Source organism: Photinus pyralis, unplaced genomic scaffold (genome assembly GCF_008802855.1).
Source record: "Photinus pyralis isolate 1611_PpyrPB1 unplaced genomic scaffold, Ppyr1.3 Ppyr1.4_LG5, whole genome shotgun sequence".
In the NCBI taxonomy this organism is placed as follows: Eukaryota; Metazoa; Arthropoda; class Insecta; order Coleoptera; family Lampyridae; genus Photinus; species Photinus pyralis.
This window is the reverse complement of record NW_022170596.1, coordinates 9700927-9719050: the sequence shown is the minus strand read 5'-3', so window position 1 is coordinate 9719050 and position 18124 is coordinate 9700927. Positions and strand designations below refer to the sequence as shown.

Genomic DNA, 18124 nt, shown 5'->3' with positions numbered 1-18124 from the left:
AGAGTAGTTTTCTTGAAGTTAACGTCAAGTTTATGCTTTTTCACCGATTTGTACGGACGATTCGTGGTCGATAAAAATTTTGCTTTTGTTTAGTTAACGTAAATTGAATTATTATGGTTCTTATGAAGTGTAAGTACGGTTTTAGTATTGGTGTTACCTGATTAGTGTCGAACGTTAGACATTGCAATATTTATGTGCCGCGCTATTCACTATCCCTTTTATTTATTTATTATCCCCCTCTTGTTATGGACCCTCAACAGGCTTGGGCCCAATTACAGAGTGACCCGCATAATGCTTTATAGAGGTGCCTCTGCAGAAGGTCTTAAGTTGTTCTATACTACTTTACCTTACGAATTAGGAAAACTGCAGGAAAACCTAATTCGCAGTGGCCGGTAGAATGCTCGAAACTGGTCTAAGGTAATTCCCATCTCTGCCACAGACCCAGGTTCGAACACCCGACCTCCGGATTTATAGCCCAGCGCTCTATCACTGAACCATGAAGCCATTCTTCGTTTGTGTTGTTATCTGTTACAGATAAGGCAGGGAAGCGTCCTTTCTGAGCTCGAAAAGGCCGTTGAGACCAAAATTCAAAGTAATATTTTTATTATCGTCTACTCCTTGATGGAACGTTTGATTACATAGAACGGTATAAGGAATTGTTCAGAGAAACTCAAACGCAATTAAGTTTATTTAATATATGTACGTAGAATGCAAGACTCCAACAGCAGGTGTAACTGTGACGTCACCGGAAGATGCAAATAAACTGCTAAAGGCAAGATTATTACGACGAAAGCCTCATTTCATCTTTTTCACAGCAATCTCCGAACTGAATACTAATTGCTCCATCAATAATATCGACGTTTGGCCCTGATTTTTTAAATGCGTTTGAAGTAATTATTTGAGATCATTTGAGTCCTACACTACACTTCGGAACTTCTTCCTTATCAAACTGGATCTTGATCACAAACAAAAACTAGTTTGAATTAGATGAGAAAATTGGTCAGAGATAATTTTTACTTTTGATGAATGACAAACTTTGTAGAAAGGCTTTCTTATCTTGAAAATAATTAAATTTCACCTTACAATTATACTTCTTATCGCAAACGACCAGATAAAACCTTTTATAAATCACGCAGAATTCGACCACCTTTCTAGCACCTTATCTAAATTATTAAACAATTTACAAAAGCGATAAAATTAAAGCAAAAATTACACGGATTTCTAAAAGGAAAAACAAATGCCGAAGTATAAATTCAAACGAAACGATCACACTTTGTGTTTATTCGTAGAAACCCACAAATTTTACTTTAAAAAATTAAATATTCCGCAATACCAACCTTATTAAAGGTGCTGAAACCAAACAAAACGTCTACAAGACGTTGTCAACACAATATATATCTTTGGAGTTGCCGTTCCTTAAATTTGTAACTATTTGTTGCAATACAGGGGTTGAAAACCCTTGCTTGTATTAATTAAAATACACGTTCCTCGTCGTGGCTACGTTTCTTTCCTAATTTACTCCTATTTAATCCCATAACAAAAAATATGGCAATTTTACACTATGGCTCATTTATAGAAATATTCTCATTTAAACTGAAAAAATATATTCAACAGAGAGAAAAATCCAAAATTCAAACATAACTATTTTCTACCGCACAATTTTACTCCATTCGGACAATCTACAAAAATCGATTCCTTGAATTTTTCTGATTACTTTCAATAAAATTTAATGCAAAGAGAACCGATCGTTATTTTTTATGCAAATCAAAAACTTTACGTTATCTTAATTAATCAATATTTCCGCTCCGAAAAAATTAACAACACTTAATTGATTAAGTCCCAAATCGCCCGTTGCAAATTTTGTATAACGTCCCGAACTGCAATTTGCGAGAAACAGCCCGAAATTGTGATAAACGAGTCTCTTAAAATTGCTGTACACACGAGTGATTAATATTCAGTAATTATACACTTCACAATGTTCCTTCAGAAGTCCTCTTTCAATAATACAATTCATTATTAAATTTCGAAATTCCTTGCCATAGGAAAATAAACGTCTGCGCGTTCGCACAATAGCAACAATCTGACAACCACATTTCTCCAATAGATGAAATAAAATTACTTAGCAGCACTGATGTCCTTGCAAATTACAAACATTATGCTATTAGTTACGTAATGTACCTATTACAAATTCAAGTTATGTCGTTCATTACCATCAGTCAATGTCTAAAACGATATTGCAAGACGGCATACAAACGATCCCTGATAAACTCAATCTGGAACAGAAGTGCAGACGGGCGTCATTAAATTGAACAGTAGGTGATATGAAAAATAACGATCTCCATGACTGAGAAATCAACTTGTGATATTAGGAACTTGTCCCATTCACATCTCATACTAATGCATAAACTGAATTTTGAGCTTTTCCGTTTTATGGAGCACCGGAAACGCATTCAATTTTGTTTTACGGCCTCAACGCATTTACATAATTCATATGTGTACCATATACGTTAACTGAATCTACTAGCATTACGTTGCGGGTTTGGGGAAAGCCTTGTATTGAAACTATGAGTAGAATTCATAATTCCTACTGCTTTGACAGCCACACTACTCAGTAGGGTACTTCACTGCGGTTTATGTGGCACTACTTTTCATTATTCTGTACTTAGTTCCTCCTTTGAATATAATATTCAAAGGTTCCTCCAAGGAATTGAAGAGACTATAGAGAAATTTAGTTTATATCAAGTATACATATTAATGCAAATTTTACGAGTAGGTGTAATTACACTTTCATTGATTTAATGGTATGTATCTGTTTATAATGCCTCCTTATTTTTCATCAGTATATTGAAGGCCGGACAATTCGTACCAGAAAATTTCGCTTCCATGATATTTCTCGCCCTGAACATTTTGCACCCGGACAAGTCGTGCCCAAAAAATTTGCCCCCGCATAAATACTTTTTTGCAAATATTTAATAAGACACTCGCAAAAAGATGTAGTCCGTTCTGTGAATCTGTAGACGATGTTTAATTTTCGTTTTTCGTCGACCTCTCGATAACAATATAAATTACTCCTTAGTGACGAGTACAATGATGAAGCTTATTCATCGTTAGCAACCACTAATGGTTAGCAACCAACCATTATACGTTAGCAACCATTAATCGTTAGCAACCACTTATACATAACAACCATTTTATTAAAGGGAAATGACAATTATATCGGGCGATCAAAAATGATTGGCTGTCGAGTCGCCTTAGGAAGTTCAAGTTAAATAGGATTTCCCATGTAAACAAAAATTCCAAAGGCGACTAGACAGCCAATCATTTTTGATCGCATTGTATAACAATTCACTTTCGGCAACAGCTGAGAACTTCCATCCACCTAACCATTTTAATGTCGGTTTTAATGTAGTGAGATCAGCAGCCAGTATGGTCGCCAAACGATCTCAGCAAAGCATATCCTGATGGATGCATGTGTAGCTCCTCGGATAAGGTATGGTTAAGGTATTCAGTTATTTTACCTTCAACATTGAGTACGTCGACCACAGGGATGAACTTTTCCATATCTTTAACTGTTAATACACGTACTTTAGTACAGTTGCAAAAGAATTAATTATATTCTAATTTCACGTACCTACCTTTCCAAGGTAAAATGTCAACGTGACATTTTCGGAAATATCTCCTTTCAAATTCATTGTATTCCATCAATTGCCGAACTGATCGAAACCGTTCCAATAAGTTTCTTTTGATATGAGTGGATATAATGTTAAAATCGTCTCCGCAGCAGAGCAAGCAACATAATCTTCCACTGCGATTCCGAGGACTGACGCACAGAATACGGCCTTCTCAGAATAGAAACAGCAATGTTACAAATTTGTATGCATAGATATATAAATACATAGATACAGCCATACCCCAACATAGTTCAAAAGGACGTACCATCTATTACCATCACTTTCGGCACATTGATTACGTATAGCGCTATCCTTTATAGAGGTACCCTGAGCATAGAAGTCAAGATTCGCATTAATTATTATAACTGTCAATCAAATTGTTAGTACAAATCACACAGAAAATTATCACATTTGAGACTTTACAACATAAATAAACAGTTTTTATTTATTTAAATCGCATAGAAGCAAGAAATGTTACATTTAAAATGGAAGATGTTACTTAGAAAGCTGGCAAATGAAGAATTTGAAAAAATTACAGCTGACAACTGGAAGAAAGTGTGTGACCATGTGGAGAGTGATTAATTTAAAAGAGAAGGATTGGTTGATGTTTCTGAACTTTATAATAAGTGTTAATAATGACAGTGATGATTCGGATTTGTCAATTTCATCTGACGATGATTCGGATTGTGAACTTTTACAAACGTAATGAATGTTCACTAAATGAGTATTATCATCATTGTTAAGATGTTGTATTTATTTTAAATAAATGTACACGTGTATAGCTTACTTACTACAATTAGCACTATAATTTTAAAAAGAAACCCCACTGATTGGACATATGCCGAAAGGTAGGCAAGACGCGTAGCGACCAAAATTTGATATTGCACGCACACACAGTCTATAAATCTCGTTTTCCTAAGAATATTGCACGGATCCTTCTTTGTGATCATGATACAAACGCACTGCATCAACATCATATAGGCCAAAATGATAATTGGAAACGAATTCTACTGCTTTATTTCAAAGGTCATTTTCATATAATGTGTATCGTTATTACAACTGTTTGTCAACCGAGTTAGTAAATAGTTCTCCGAACACGTTTAAAGTCAAAATTCGTAATATGTTAATGGACGAGCATATTCTTATTTGAGCATATTTATATTTGAAACTAATTCTAATGCTTAAGTTGTTATAATTTCGTAAACCCTGTTCACTTTTTTTTTTTTGTATTAATTTTATAATTAGATTTTTGTTTTGGATTGGATGCATAGTAAAATATTATTTAGAATCACAGAATGATAGGTTTAGTTAGTAATAAGCAACATTTTTGTTGTTATTTGTTATTTAATTCAGGGTTTAGGTGGAAGAACAGCGATGCTGAACCTCGCCCTGAGATTATGCTGCATATATACTGCATAATAAAGCATATTTATTATTATTATTATTATTATTAATTCACTTCCTGTCGCAACTTAATCTCCGTTACCATTACGCCTAAAATCATGCAATTAAAATTAAAATGTTGAACATAAACTTTACTTACTTACGGTTTTTTTGATATTCTGCAAGCCAGCAATGAATTCACTGCAGCACATCATGTCAAACAAGGTAAACATAATCACAAATTTGAATGGCGTAGCTCTATGTAATAAAACTATTTCAGGAATAACAATTATGGACGCGTCTATCATTATGGCAAGCACTAATGTTATTCGTATTCAATTGATAACGCAATAATCACATAATATTTAGGGAAAAAACCGCCCATCATGTTTAGGGCGAATATTTTTAGTTAGATTTGATTTCGCGCGATCGTGAAATGTGTCAACTGTCACATGACTTATGAGACGCGCTAAGTTTGTTTTAAGCGTCCGATTCGCGTAAGACATAGTTGTTAATGCAATAAAAAGAGATAGAACATGTTTCTTCTTGGTTAGAAAGTAATGGAGAGATGTACAAATTTCTTTGATATGTTTTTTTAAAAACCGAGGTACGTTTGTTAAGGATGGCTGTATCTAGGTATTTATATATCTATGTTTGTATTAAAGTCACTAAATATAGAAAGTACCGCAATCCATTGGGCTCGTGTGTTAGAGAGAGAACGCATGATTTTTGCCCAAAAATGGCGGAAGTTACCAGATTCTAGTAACTTTAATGTTAGGGATTGTTCCACCTGTTTGGAGATATCTGTATATATTTTTATAAAACATGACAGTACTATGAAGTTAGGTTATAAAAAATTACAGCTAGTCAGATTTTATTTGTCAATTTTTTTAAGTTGGCAGCAAATTTGCCCAAAAATGGCGGATGATTGCGGTACTTTCTATATCTAGTGACTTTAGTTTGTATGGTATTTTGGCGGACCCTGGTGGGTGTACTGTGAACTAAAGCATCAAAATCAGAGTAGCGCCATCTGGCGACCAGCTTCTAAATCCATGAAGTAATTTCCCCAATTCGATCTAAATCACAAATATAGATAAAGAATACACAGTTGTTAAATTGCAAGTGTATTTAGATACAATCACATTACATTATTTAACACAGACATCTTAAATTACATGTTTACAAATTACATATAAAACTCAGAAGTAAGTACGCTTTGTAGAAGTTAACACTTTGCAAAAAGATCCTTACGTAACGAGTTGTCCTACGAAATATTTGGTTTTAATTGCTGTTTGGACTACATATTTTTGTTAAAAAATATCTTGAGAACTAAATTATTTGTTCCAAGAGGTAATAAAACCGTTTCAGCAAATTGTCACACAAGTTTTTGACAACAAATGTTAACTTGATCCTGGTGCTTACTGGTTACTTGAGAAGCGTTGAATTATCTAAAACGAATTACAATATAAGTATCTACATCTGTACATAAAACTCAAGTCTACACCCTTTTGCGCCTATAGGTACAGTTGGTAATAATTCTGCCTCAATTTGTACCTGTTACTTACCTTGCATAAATAGGAAAGAAATAATAGCACATTTCAATCCTCTTCGCGTTTCATGCACAAAACAATCTGTTTCAAAATGTGGGAAACGATGCCTTTTTGATATTTTATTGTTACAATCCGCCACACAACACTTTTTACGGTCACATAACTTGTTCATATTTTAAATCTTTCAAAAGTCAAAATTGACATGTGTAAAACCTGTGTACGTATAAAATCGACGGTAAAAATATTTCCTGTAACGAGCAAAATTACAGGTTTTGCAAAAAAATATTTGAGTCTGCGATAAATAGTTCTCCGTACAACCACGGGAAACGCTGTAATCAGTGACAATTTAGCGCCATTTATGTTTCTGTTCTGTGAAGGTCTTATTCTGTGGACTGACGGTACAGCATAAAACAACACATTACTATAGCAACGACAATAGCTGTAATTTAGTAAAAAATCGTCGGAGCTCATAATGGGCTCATCCCGCCTTCATTTTTTATTTCTGATCCACAAAGTATGTACATTAAAAATAAAAAGACCCGTGTGTCCTCAATTTTTATTTGCGAGTAAAATAAACCCAAAATAAATTATTGAAAAGCTGTGTTTTTAGTCCGAATTTGAAACGCTTCAGACTAAATACGTCACAAACCTACAACCAATCACGTAGAAGTGAGCTGGCAACCTTACCCGAGGGTCTGACGTTTGTCACATTTGACGTTTTGAGAGGGATGTTTAACTGCATCTAGCACGAAAGTGACAAGTGCCTGTGACAGATGACGCAAGTTATAAATGCCATTCTCCTGCAATATTGCCAAGTCGTTATGTCATCTGAATGGTTCTAGGAGCTGATTGGTCGGGCTTATTACGTCACAGAGCCCGCCACAATCATATCGTTTTGAATAAACCTTTAAAACCGCACATGTTCATTATTTTTTTGCTAATCAGCCTCTATTTTTAAATAAACTTTTACTGTCCAAAAAAATGTTTTATGGTTTCAGGTACACGCTTATTAAATTAGAACTGCGGAATTCAACTACACTGTAAACCCCCATTTCGTTTGTAATTTCTTGAAGTTGAATTTAAAATTACCTACCCCAGTGAAGTCGACGAAAAAACGTTGTATGCAATTCATGTATAAATCGGCGATTATTGGTTCGTTCGAATTGAGTCCACTCGCTGCGCTCGTGGACTAAACATCTCACTCACCAATAAAACGCCTCATTTATACACTCATTGCATAAATAACTATTCTACTCGCATTGTAATTTGTTTATTGAATTGTAAGAAAATTCCGTGTTATAAGATAAAGAACATCTCGAAATTATTTGCGTAATATTTGAAAAGTTTATCTCATGTTTTTCTCCGGTCGTAGATAAGAGTTTTAGCACAGCTTACTTACTATCCAGCTGCACAACTCTCTTGGCGGGAGCGGTTTGCGCCGATCTACGCGCGCAGCGCTTATGCCCCGCCTCTTGGGGTAAAAGACTACATTGCCTGTTTGGCGTGCAATCAAGCCCAGTGTTGCCACGTTGGCCATTGTCCCGAATTCAATTCAATTAGGCAATAAAATGTATTAAACACCTAACCCTACTTTCATTGCAATATTACGTAATATTGTACAGCAAATTCTAAACGTTCACATTACAATCAAAGACTATGAGGATAGTCTTTGTTACAATACAGCACAAAAATCACCTACTACGGTACTGTGAAGCTACCGTGTGATGAAAATTCGTTTAATCCGGCCCCGACTTTTACCCCAAGCGCGAGAAAGTGCGCACCATTCCATCTCGCTTGGTTGTAGACCGCCAGATCAAAGGCGCCGCTCGAGAGTTGCGGAGCTGGATAGTAAGTAAGCTGTGGTTTTAGTATGTTGTGTATTGGGTAGGACCGTAGGGGGAGAGATTTTCCCAAAAGTAACTTCCTGACTGTCACTGTTTGTGAGCATCTTAAAAATGTAGTTCAAGTCCCAATGATCTGATTGCCAAAATTGTCCGTCAATTGGTTGAAGATCTCAGCATTGAGATCACGTTAAAAGTTAATTTTTTATTCAATAGGCGTTAATTACACATACCTATATCTAATTAATTTACCTTTATCAAACGAAAAGTTTACTAGAGACACATGAGAATTAGTTTTTGTGCGATGGCATTACATACTATACAATTCGCATTGTCGTTTGCGGTTTCAAATTCCGCACGAACGAACTTCGCACAATAATTTACAGTTCACGAAACTCACGGCGAACTTTATTTATGGGCCAACAAAACTTTGTACAGACACAAATGAGCTCCAATAATTGTTATTGCCCCTAATTCACTTATTGTAACAACATTCCAACATAAGTACCCTCTTATTTTCGATACGTCTTTACTAAATTTACCCTAACCGCTTTTCCTGCCGAAGCTATAGAATATATAAATTTTACAGTAGGGATGGATAAGTTGCGGCCGTTTCGAACGCGTGCCTTATAAAACATTCCTAAACAGTAGCCAATAAAAGTGGACCCCTTTCAAATACGTAAAACGAGACGTAAACTATTGGAGGGTTGGGTAAATTATTTAATAAGTAAATACGAAATAATAGCCTAGCTAGATCAAACTCTCCAAATTCTCCAGTCCCGTGTCATGATAAAAGTAAGAGAAGGCCACAGAAATCGTTTCTGGGATTACATTAAGTGCATTTTCATGGAACTTTTTCGAAAACTTCAGAACGTTTTTAAGGGATGGTGAATTAAAACGTTTAAACTTGTAAGAAATGATTACTTGAATTATTGAAGCGATTTGGTTTTAATACACCCGCCAGCTGTGGTGAGGTTAAATTATAATATTTTGTATCGTTTTTTTTTGCTTTCACTGCACATATTTTTTCGAGTATTTTTTTGCTAGTTAAATATTCCTTTCAGATATCCTATTCGCCATCTGTATATTTTTTCTTTAAATTCGTTGTAGTTTAGATTATTATTGGTATCCGTAGTTCTTTTATATTCTGCCACTAGAGGTCACGCAAAGTATAATAAAAATATGAAGAGCTTAAAAGTGCCTATGAGGAAGTGTTATTTTGTAGTCAGTCTGGCGTAACGGTTTAAGACTCGGACCCTAACCTCATAGGTGGTGAGTTCAAATCCCACAACTTGCCAGTTTTTTGTAGTACAGAACATTTCCTGACTACAACGTTTTGGGGGAATATAAACTGGCAGCCCCGGCAGTTACCTATACCACGACTGACGATAGGTCACAGAGACGGCTGTTGATACCATCTAAAAACGTATGTGCCTGTAAAATGCCATCCATACAATAATACATACATTCATTTGTTTTTTGATATCTTTTCAAGCAGGGTCAGAACAACTTGTGTGTATCTCTTATGGTTTCCAATTTCCCCATTGTTATCTTGAACACACTATATAGCAAACGCCCAATATTTCTCGAAATTTTTCGAATGCTTCCGAATCTTCTAGAATGTTCTCGAACACTCGTCATATTTCCCGGAAAGAATGCGTCACATCCGCTTTCGTTTCTTATCGCCAATGACTAATATTTTAAAAATTAACCATTCGTCTTACGATTTCTTATAGGAGACAAGTCAGATTGTTCTTGCTGTTTAATTTGATTTACTTCAACAATTCAAAAAAAAACCATAAAAAAAAGTAGTGGTTGCCCTTGACTATATGCAGAAGTACGCCACTGACCACAAATTTAAAGTACGTAGATTGAATACTTTAAGAAAGCTTCTTTAAAAAAATGTTACTTTAAAGATAATATACCCTGTTCCGGACAAAATTTCCACCATGCATATAATTGTAGGTATTATTTTAACAATTTATTATTTAGAATTTTTGTAATAAAGTTATCCATTGCAATATTTTACGTTATTCAGAACTAAACAAACTAAACAATTAACTTCAGTGATTATTTAGATTAGTTACTACTCGGATCATAATGACCAACCCCTAAAGGAATACACAACATACTGTATGGAAAAATTCTTACCAATTTCCCATGAGGAAAAATTACTTACGATCCAATTACTTCCGGTTTCCAATTTAGACAAGTTATCGATTATTGGAATTGAAATTAGGTATTTGTACAACTAGAAAAGAAAGTGGAGTTGAAAAACACTTTCTTCTCAAGTTTTACACACAATTTTTTCTGAAACTGCAATCAAAATTTAAAAATTATCGTATGCAATAATGAAGTTTGACACATAGCAATCTAGACTCGGGTATGTTTCAATTTTAAATGTCATTATTAAGATTAACGCAGCAATTGTTTTTTACTTTCCTCACTAGAGATGAAAATCACAATTTCTTCACCCTTTTTAGAGACGAAAGTAGTTGTTTCGAAAGTATAGTTTCAGAAAATTATTCCTCATTACTGCGCGTCATTGTTTCTGAAAAGACGCCGATTTGGGCGTAACAAGTTTTCGAAAATGACTATGAATAAGTAATAAAAAGCAAAATAAATACGATAAATCCCATTACAGAGTATGTCTCCATATTTCAGAAATCGTTAAAATTAATTCCACGTTAACGAACCCCAATTTTAGAGGCTCAAACAAACACTGAATACATTCAACATTAATTAAAAAGGACAGATTCGTTGTTTCGTGCAGACACACGATTAATCCTTAATTTCAATATCGCATTAACCATTTTGTTTGTTTCCACGCAACTTATATACCTACAAATTATCTTTTATATCAAAAAAAAACTTCGTTTAATTGTTTGTAAGAGTGAATGAACTAATTAAACCATACGAATCGTGTATATAAGAGGTCATGGCTAGCTGTGTGTTGTACTTGAAACTTATAAATAATAAACGCTTTTTAGGTACCGTCATGCTATGAAAATGCTGAATTTAGACATACTGGAAGTGATCAATATTCATAAATTATTATTAGTAGGGTTACATGCAAATGATTACCAGGGATGGACCCGACATACTACAAAAAGTTACGTTTCGGTTGCCATCTCCTTCATTATACTGTATAAAACATGCAGTAGATGACCTTTTTGTCTCGAAACGTACGACGAATTTTTTAACATACCAAATTAATGTTTATCTTTCTATACGTTTGATATACGGCTGTAATTTTCCCACCTCGTTTCCCACGTAGGTAATAAAACGTAAATTAATTATTAAATCTCGTAAATTAGTAACAAAATCCGTGTTTATAAACAAATTCCACTTTACATCTCTCAATTGACCCTCACTACCTATCAATTAAGCAATTAAAAAGTGACAATTAACAGTTTATATAAGGGTTAATTGCATGCTAATATTCTGTAGATAATAGGTGTCAGTGGACAGTTTCATTATAAGGGGGTCATTTCTTTGCTTTTCCTGCATTTGATTTTCCGTAGCTACAGCTAACTTATTCATGCTTTGTTGCTTGCGTTCTCGTGAGGACAATCGCTACCGTGCCCGTAATTCTGTTTTAGTTGCTCCCTAGACGTAATCGCCCGCCGAATTCTGGACTCAACCGTTTCTTCAACTGACAATCCGTTCCGAAACCGCCTGTAAGGTAAGGGAAAATTGAAATGTTCAATTAAGGATTTCATTATTAAGAGATCCGAGACTTATCCTTTCAACCTAAGCTTTCATAAGAAGCATAAGAGCTGGGTGTGCAAACACTGGTTACAATAGCATTTTATTGGGAAAAGGATATTTATTTGAAGACTCGGTAGGAGTGTATACACTGCCGATCACCTTTTTGTAAAGATCATAATCAAGGGGTGGTCCCGTTGTCTGGGAGTGTGAAAACACTCACGGCAAAACAGAGGTGGGGTTAATCAACCCTTTCGTTCGTTAATTTTGTAGTGGGACTGCAATATAAACAGTTTAGAAAAATAGTTAACCACAACCAATCTACCCACTTTAAGTTTCAATACTTATTCAAGGCAAACACTAATTATAATTTACGGGAAAACATTTGAATTCGGATTTACTTATGTTTACTTTGTTTTATCCTTATTTTCTGTATTGTATATAATTTTGGAGTGTATTCCATGAAAAGGATTCTGTATCTCCAACTTAGAGTTACAGAGTGAACACGTATAAGCGGCCTTTAACCTTGGTGTAACCTGAGCAAACCGCTACATTCCGAACCTGGCCAGCAGCAAGGCTGTGATCTTCTGGTGGCGCTTGAGTCTTTCCCTCCGTCCGCTTTGCCGCCATCACATTTAGGTTGCCGCCATCTTTCGGCCGCTGCTGTGATTTAATTCAAATCAGTTCTAAATAAATGTCTTTTTTTTTTTTAAATTAAATTTTAATTTTGGTTCCACTAATTATGCTGATCCGCTAATTATGCTGTTTAATTTTCATGGCATTTGTGCGCGGACTACTACCGTCGCAATAGAAACTCGATCGTACAGTTATTAAGACAGTAGAATATCGTTAGGCACTGTTAATAAAGTTCGAATCTCAAAGTACTTCAAGATAATATCTTTTCATTTATTACTGATTATTTGCATTGCATACATAATAATTTGCACTTAGCCTCTATAATTCACGGAATTTGCAATAAATGCATCTCTCATGAAGGATATGCACTATAAAGGCAGTGGGGGGGCGTCTTCTAGGCTCTCAACGAACAACAACTCGGCCTCAAAATTGGCAAAAAGCCTCTTTCTTACGCTCCCGTATTTAACGTGAGTTCCCTACTTCCAAAATTCGAAAAGAACTTTATCCAATTGACACTCCTTTAGTCACGTAGCCATCAAAATTTTACAAAGAAATGTCTTATCTCAAATAACAAATTTCTACCAAAACACGCAATTTTTGCCGATTAAGTGCATTCTCATCGCTAATAAATTACATCAACCTTTTATAAAATAATCAAAGTGCCCATAAATTAAATTAGAACCGTCACATAATAGTTATTTACCTACATAAGAGTCAGGAAAATGATACATTACTGGCAAGGAAATATTGACGTGCGAGGCGACATTTTACTGACGAGTTTGGTATTAAATTTTACCCGAAATCGTCTTTTAATACAAAATTTCAATTTTTATATATAACTTTTGATTAATGTCAATCTGTCAGTGATGACAGGAGTCATTATAGACATTTGGAAATGTCAAAAATGCGGCCAGTAAAGTGACGGTGCGGCCGGTAAAGTGACAGGTTCGGCCAGTAAAGTGACAAACGGCAGGCAACGTAGTCTGCTCTGCTTCTGTCATGGAAACTAAAATTTCCTGACAAAAAGTAAGCATAAAAATGAAGGTTTCGGGACGATTTTGGGTAAATGATGTAACACGGCAAAATTGATAACGAAAATAAGCCATAAATTGCCCTACATTTAACGATTCTAAGAAGAAATCTTTTACAACGAAACAAAACAAATCAGACCACTTGGATACGAATAGAAATGCAATACTCGCTTTGTGTTTACACGCAAAACCCAACTAGATTAATTAAATAAATTGAAACGAAAATTTTATGAACAATTAAAGACCCGTTATTAACTTTAGGCGTCTGGACGTCCACAACGACACAACGTAAAAAGTTTACTACTGTTAGTGAGACCATGATTGAGCCTTACATTTTGGTTCTGTAAACCACAGGCTATTTCAACCCATGCGTAGCCAATCGATCCTGAGTACTGCAACTCTCTCTCGGTGTACTTACCCCAAGACCCACCACAGTACTTTAAGTATAAGTAGTACTAATACTTGTCATTTATGACTCCAGTACATTACTGAATAGTGAGTTATTTCAATAAATCAAGTACTGTCAGGTCAGTGCATCACATAACACTTGCAGTACTTGAATACACATATTGGTACTTAATACAAAGTGAAAATCGAGGTAAAAATAATATATTTGTTCCCGGTTAGATACTTTCAGTACATTTAAAAGTACTTCTGGCCTATTGATCAGGTGTCTTGTAGATAATCAAATAATATCAGTTAGGTGGGATCAATTTCGTTGGGAAAACGTCCTAAAGGCATTATCTCAATACCGAAGAAGTGAATTTCGTGCATTTGTGGCGATTGATCGAGTAATCCCGGAGTTCGAAGACATCGCAGAACATTCTTATTTAAGGGTTAGAATAACATCTGAACGGGGAATATTATCCATTCAGATTTAAAATATGGCACATTCTCTTTAATTTCTTCTCCTACAATTCACGTGAATTTGGTGGTGTTCTCCGAATCCGACGACAGACCTATTGAAGCACTCAACTGCCCATAGTATTAAAGCACCCCACGTCTCGTGTGTAGATCTTTTTATGAAATACTTGACGCAAAATATCACGACGTCCAACGTAGTAAAAGATGCAATTTATTTGCCGGTTGTGACAGCAATTTCTTGTAGAACACGTTTAGCGGAAATCCTTCCGAGTGCGCCTAGTCGAGAAGTAGAACATAAAATGCGATTATCATGAAAGTACATGGTAATTTTAACGCTAATTTTACGGTGGACACAATGGGCGGGAATAAATTACCCTGCACCAATGCGTTTCGCGTTGAAATTTGTTGTACTATGGTAATGCCATAAATCCAAATTCCAAAAAAATAAGTGTCGCGCGTGTTGTTTTTGTTCGTTTATTCATGCCAAACAAAAAATTCAATTTGTTTCGAGGGAAGTTCCTCTAATTTTCCTTGCACGAGCAAATTTTATATAGCTGCACTAATTTAACTGATAAAACTGTTTACACGATAAATTAGGCTAATTAAGTACTAACAAAACATTATCTTTCTGCCAATTTATATATGTGTTACAACACATTATTGATTTCAAGGCTGCATTTTCACATGTTGTCAAGACAATGAAGATTGCAGAAGTAATTACCAAAGAGTTAGCATGAGTAAACTAACTTACCTTGAGCAACAGCCATGCTAATCCTCAAAGTAGTTTGCGGTGTAAAACTAGGAGTTCTATTTGAAAAAAATCGCGCACAATTAATATTAATTTGGATTAACGAGTACGTGATTTATTTAACCCACATTCACTTTTGCTCAAAAATGCACCGGTTTGCCAGCCGAATGTAAACTAACTTCGAAAACAATTTCGCGGGCGCTACTCATCGCGATAATAAAACGATATTTTCCGAAACGTTCTTATCTTTCAATGAAAACTGCAGACATTGAATTACTTTCACTTTTACATGTTCTAATCAAATTATCGTCGTTCACTTTTATCGCCCTTCAATGTATTAATTATTCGCGGTCTGTAGGTTCCTTCTCATAATTACTTAGTCTACTTCATTATGCGTACCTAGATATCCTGACCATTCTGTTTTATGACTATGATTTCCAATTAAAGGGGTTGATTTTCCTTTCGTTGCCGAATTTATTAAATGAATCTAAATTTTTTACAGGAATTTAAAATGGCCTCCGGTTTGCCCTTTTTTACTGTGACTTTCCAAACTTTTCTGAAAATTGACTTCAAACTTTTTGCTGAAAGTTGCTTGCTTGCCAAATTAACCGCGAAGTGACCATAAGAGACATGATGAAAATTCAAATTTCTTAACTAAATTAATTTACGTGGCCACGATTTTATGAACTAACCTGAACTGGAAGCGCATGCAATACAAAATTGATTGATCTCCATCTCAAAATTTCTTTACTAATTTTTTTCTTACTTCGATCAAATATAATTTACGATACCTCATATATAAGAAACCCCTTTTTCAGGTGATCCTTTTGATACCAACATTAGGCTGGAGACAACTCTCCTTATTAGCGACAATTATGCAGAAAATTAACTAACGGAAACTGGAATTTGCTCGTGGGATAACTTTTTCTCCAACTAACTGGCCCGGGAGTCGCTGCCTTCGGTTTGTTTTGGAGTTTTTTTGGTATTTTGCCTAAAAAGGAGAAACTTCACATACTCAAGCTCGCTTTCTTTACTTTCCGTAATTTTTTAACAAACGCAAGTTTTGTAACACAAATTTACTCTATTCAGCGTAACGAAAATATACTCGCGCGCTTAATTAGCATGTCCTTGACCGCGTACGGCTTTTTCAATCTCCCTAACGAACGCGTTTTAATCGACGGTTAAGGCCGATTCACACTATAGTTTATGACGGAAAGGTTTGTTGAAGTTGAACATTATGTTTCCGTTAGTCCCTTTTTAACAAGAGTGTAGTTTTCATACATTTCTAGGTACCTACTGAAAATTACGGTAGGTAGAGTACAAAATATAATTTAGGTTATGGTTTTACCTTGTAAACATATACGGGTACGATATGGACGGATTGCAATTCACTGTAACAAAACTTATTATCTGTTTGACGGACCAACGCAACGGATGAAAGGAGAGCTATGAACCCACCTTTAGGTGACTTTGCTCGTAGTTTTCCCACAAATTTAACAACTGTGAGTATAGGGTAAGTCACGATTGCAGTGCCAGCTTGGGAGAAACCCTAAGTGACTACTCACCCTTCTAACAGTGTGCACGTAAAATATATTACAATACAAGGGCACAACTGTAACGGGAGTCCGCTACCATATTTAAATTTTTTCGATTTTTCTTTAAATGTCAAATTTTTATGGGTATATTTTAGTAGTATAGTCTTCTGTATATACAGTGATATTCATTAAGAAGTAGACATAGGGATTTGCGAGTATTGTTTTTTGCCTATGTTCACTTTTAATTGATAAAATCTCTTTTGATGGGTGCCTAATTTTATGCAAACCAAAATAACCTCTTCAACAAATAAAGATCTGGCTGTCGTATTAATTAATTTGAATATTATGGCTTTGGCTTCCGTATTTTTATTTTCGTTCGTGTGCGATGTATTCAACAGAAGAAAAAATTGATATTAATATATATTCATACAATATGCGATCAAAAATGAGTTGCTGTCGAGTCACCTTTGGAATTTTTGTTTACATGGGAAATCGTACTCAACTTGGACTTCCAAAGACGGCTCGATAGCAACTCATTTTTGATCGCCTGTTATTAATTAATATGACAGCCAGAACTTCATTTGTTTTAAGAAGTTAATTTGGTTGAATAAAATTAGGCGCCCTTCAGAAGAGATTTTGTCATTTATAAGTAGACACAGGGAAAACAATACAGGTAAATCCTATGTCTACTTCTTAATAAATATCACTGTAGGGCAAAGGGCACTGCGTGTCGACAAATCAATGGCCCACTCCGACGCAACTGTTACGATAGGGTGGGTGAACAGGGTCCACGCGTACTTATGCCTCAAATTCGGGCCCTTTGTACACAACTGTTTTCCCTTTAACAGCTCCCTCCGAGTTATGTCCTTGTTTTTTTTTCTGTAGCAGTAACTTTTATAGTCATTTTAGTAATTCCATCCATTTGCGTCGCGCACTGCCCTCGAAAACTCCCACTAGCTTTTACCGCCTTCCATAGGGTTCGACATTCAATATTTTTACTAGCGCTCCCTATGGTCATAGTGTAAGAACTATGCTATGGTCTAATATAAAATTATTTATATTCAAAGCTATATAATGGTCAAGTCATGATTTCGTCTGATTTTTACCAGATCATTTCTCAATGAAACAGGTGTGAGGAATAGGGGAGATGAATTTTA

General features: G+C 35.2%; 1 protein-coding gene across 2 annotated transcripts in view; it reads right to left on the bottom strand.

The window, feature by feature from the left end:
* The window catches only part of LOC116170501 (bcl-2-related ovarian killer protein homolog B-like), a 52138-nt gene extending 36513 nt beyond the window's left edge, over nt 1–15625 (bottom strand). For both annotated transcript variants that reach the window (XM_031486947.1, XM_031486946.1), the window contains exon 1: nt 15436–15625. Coding sequence is in view for 1 of the 2 variants with exons in the window: in XM_031486946.1 (XP_031342806.1) it covers nt 15436–15451 (16 nt within the window). In the remaining variant the exon portion in view is untranslated. The remainder of the gene's footprint in view (nt 1–15435) is intronic.
* Between the last annotated feature and the right edge of the window lie 2499 nt (nt 15626–18124).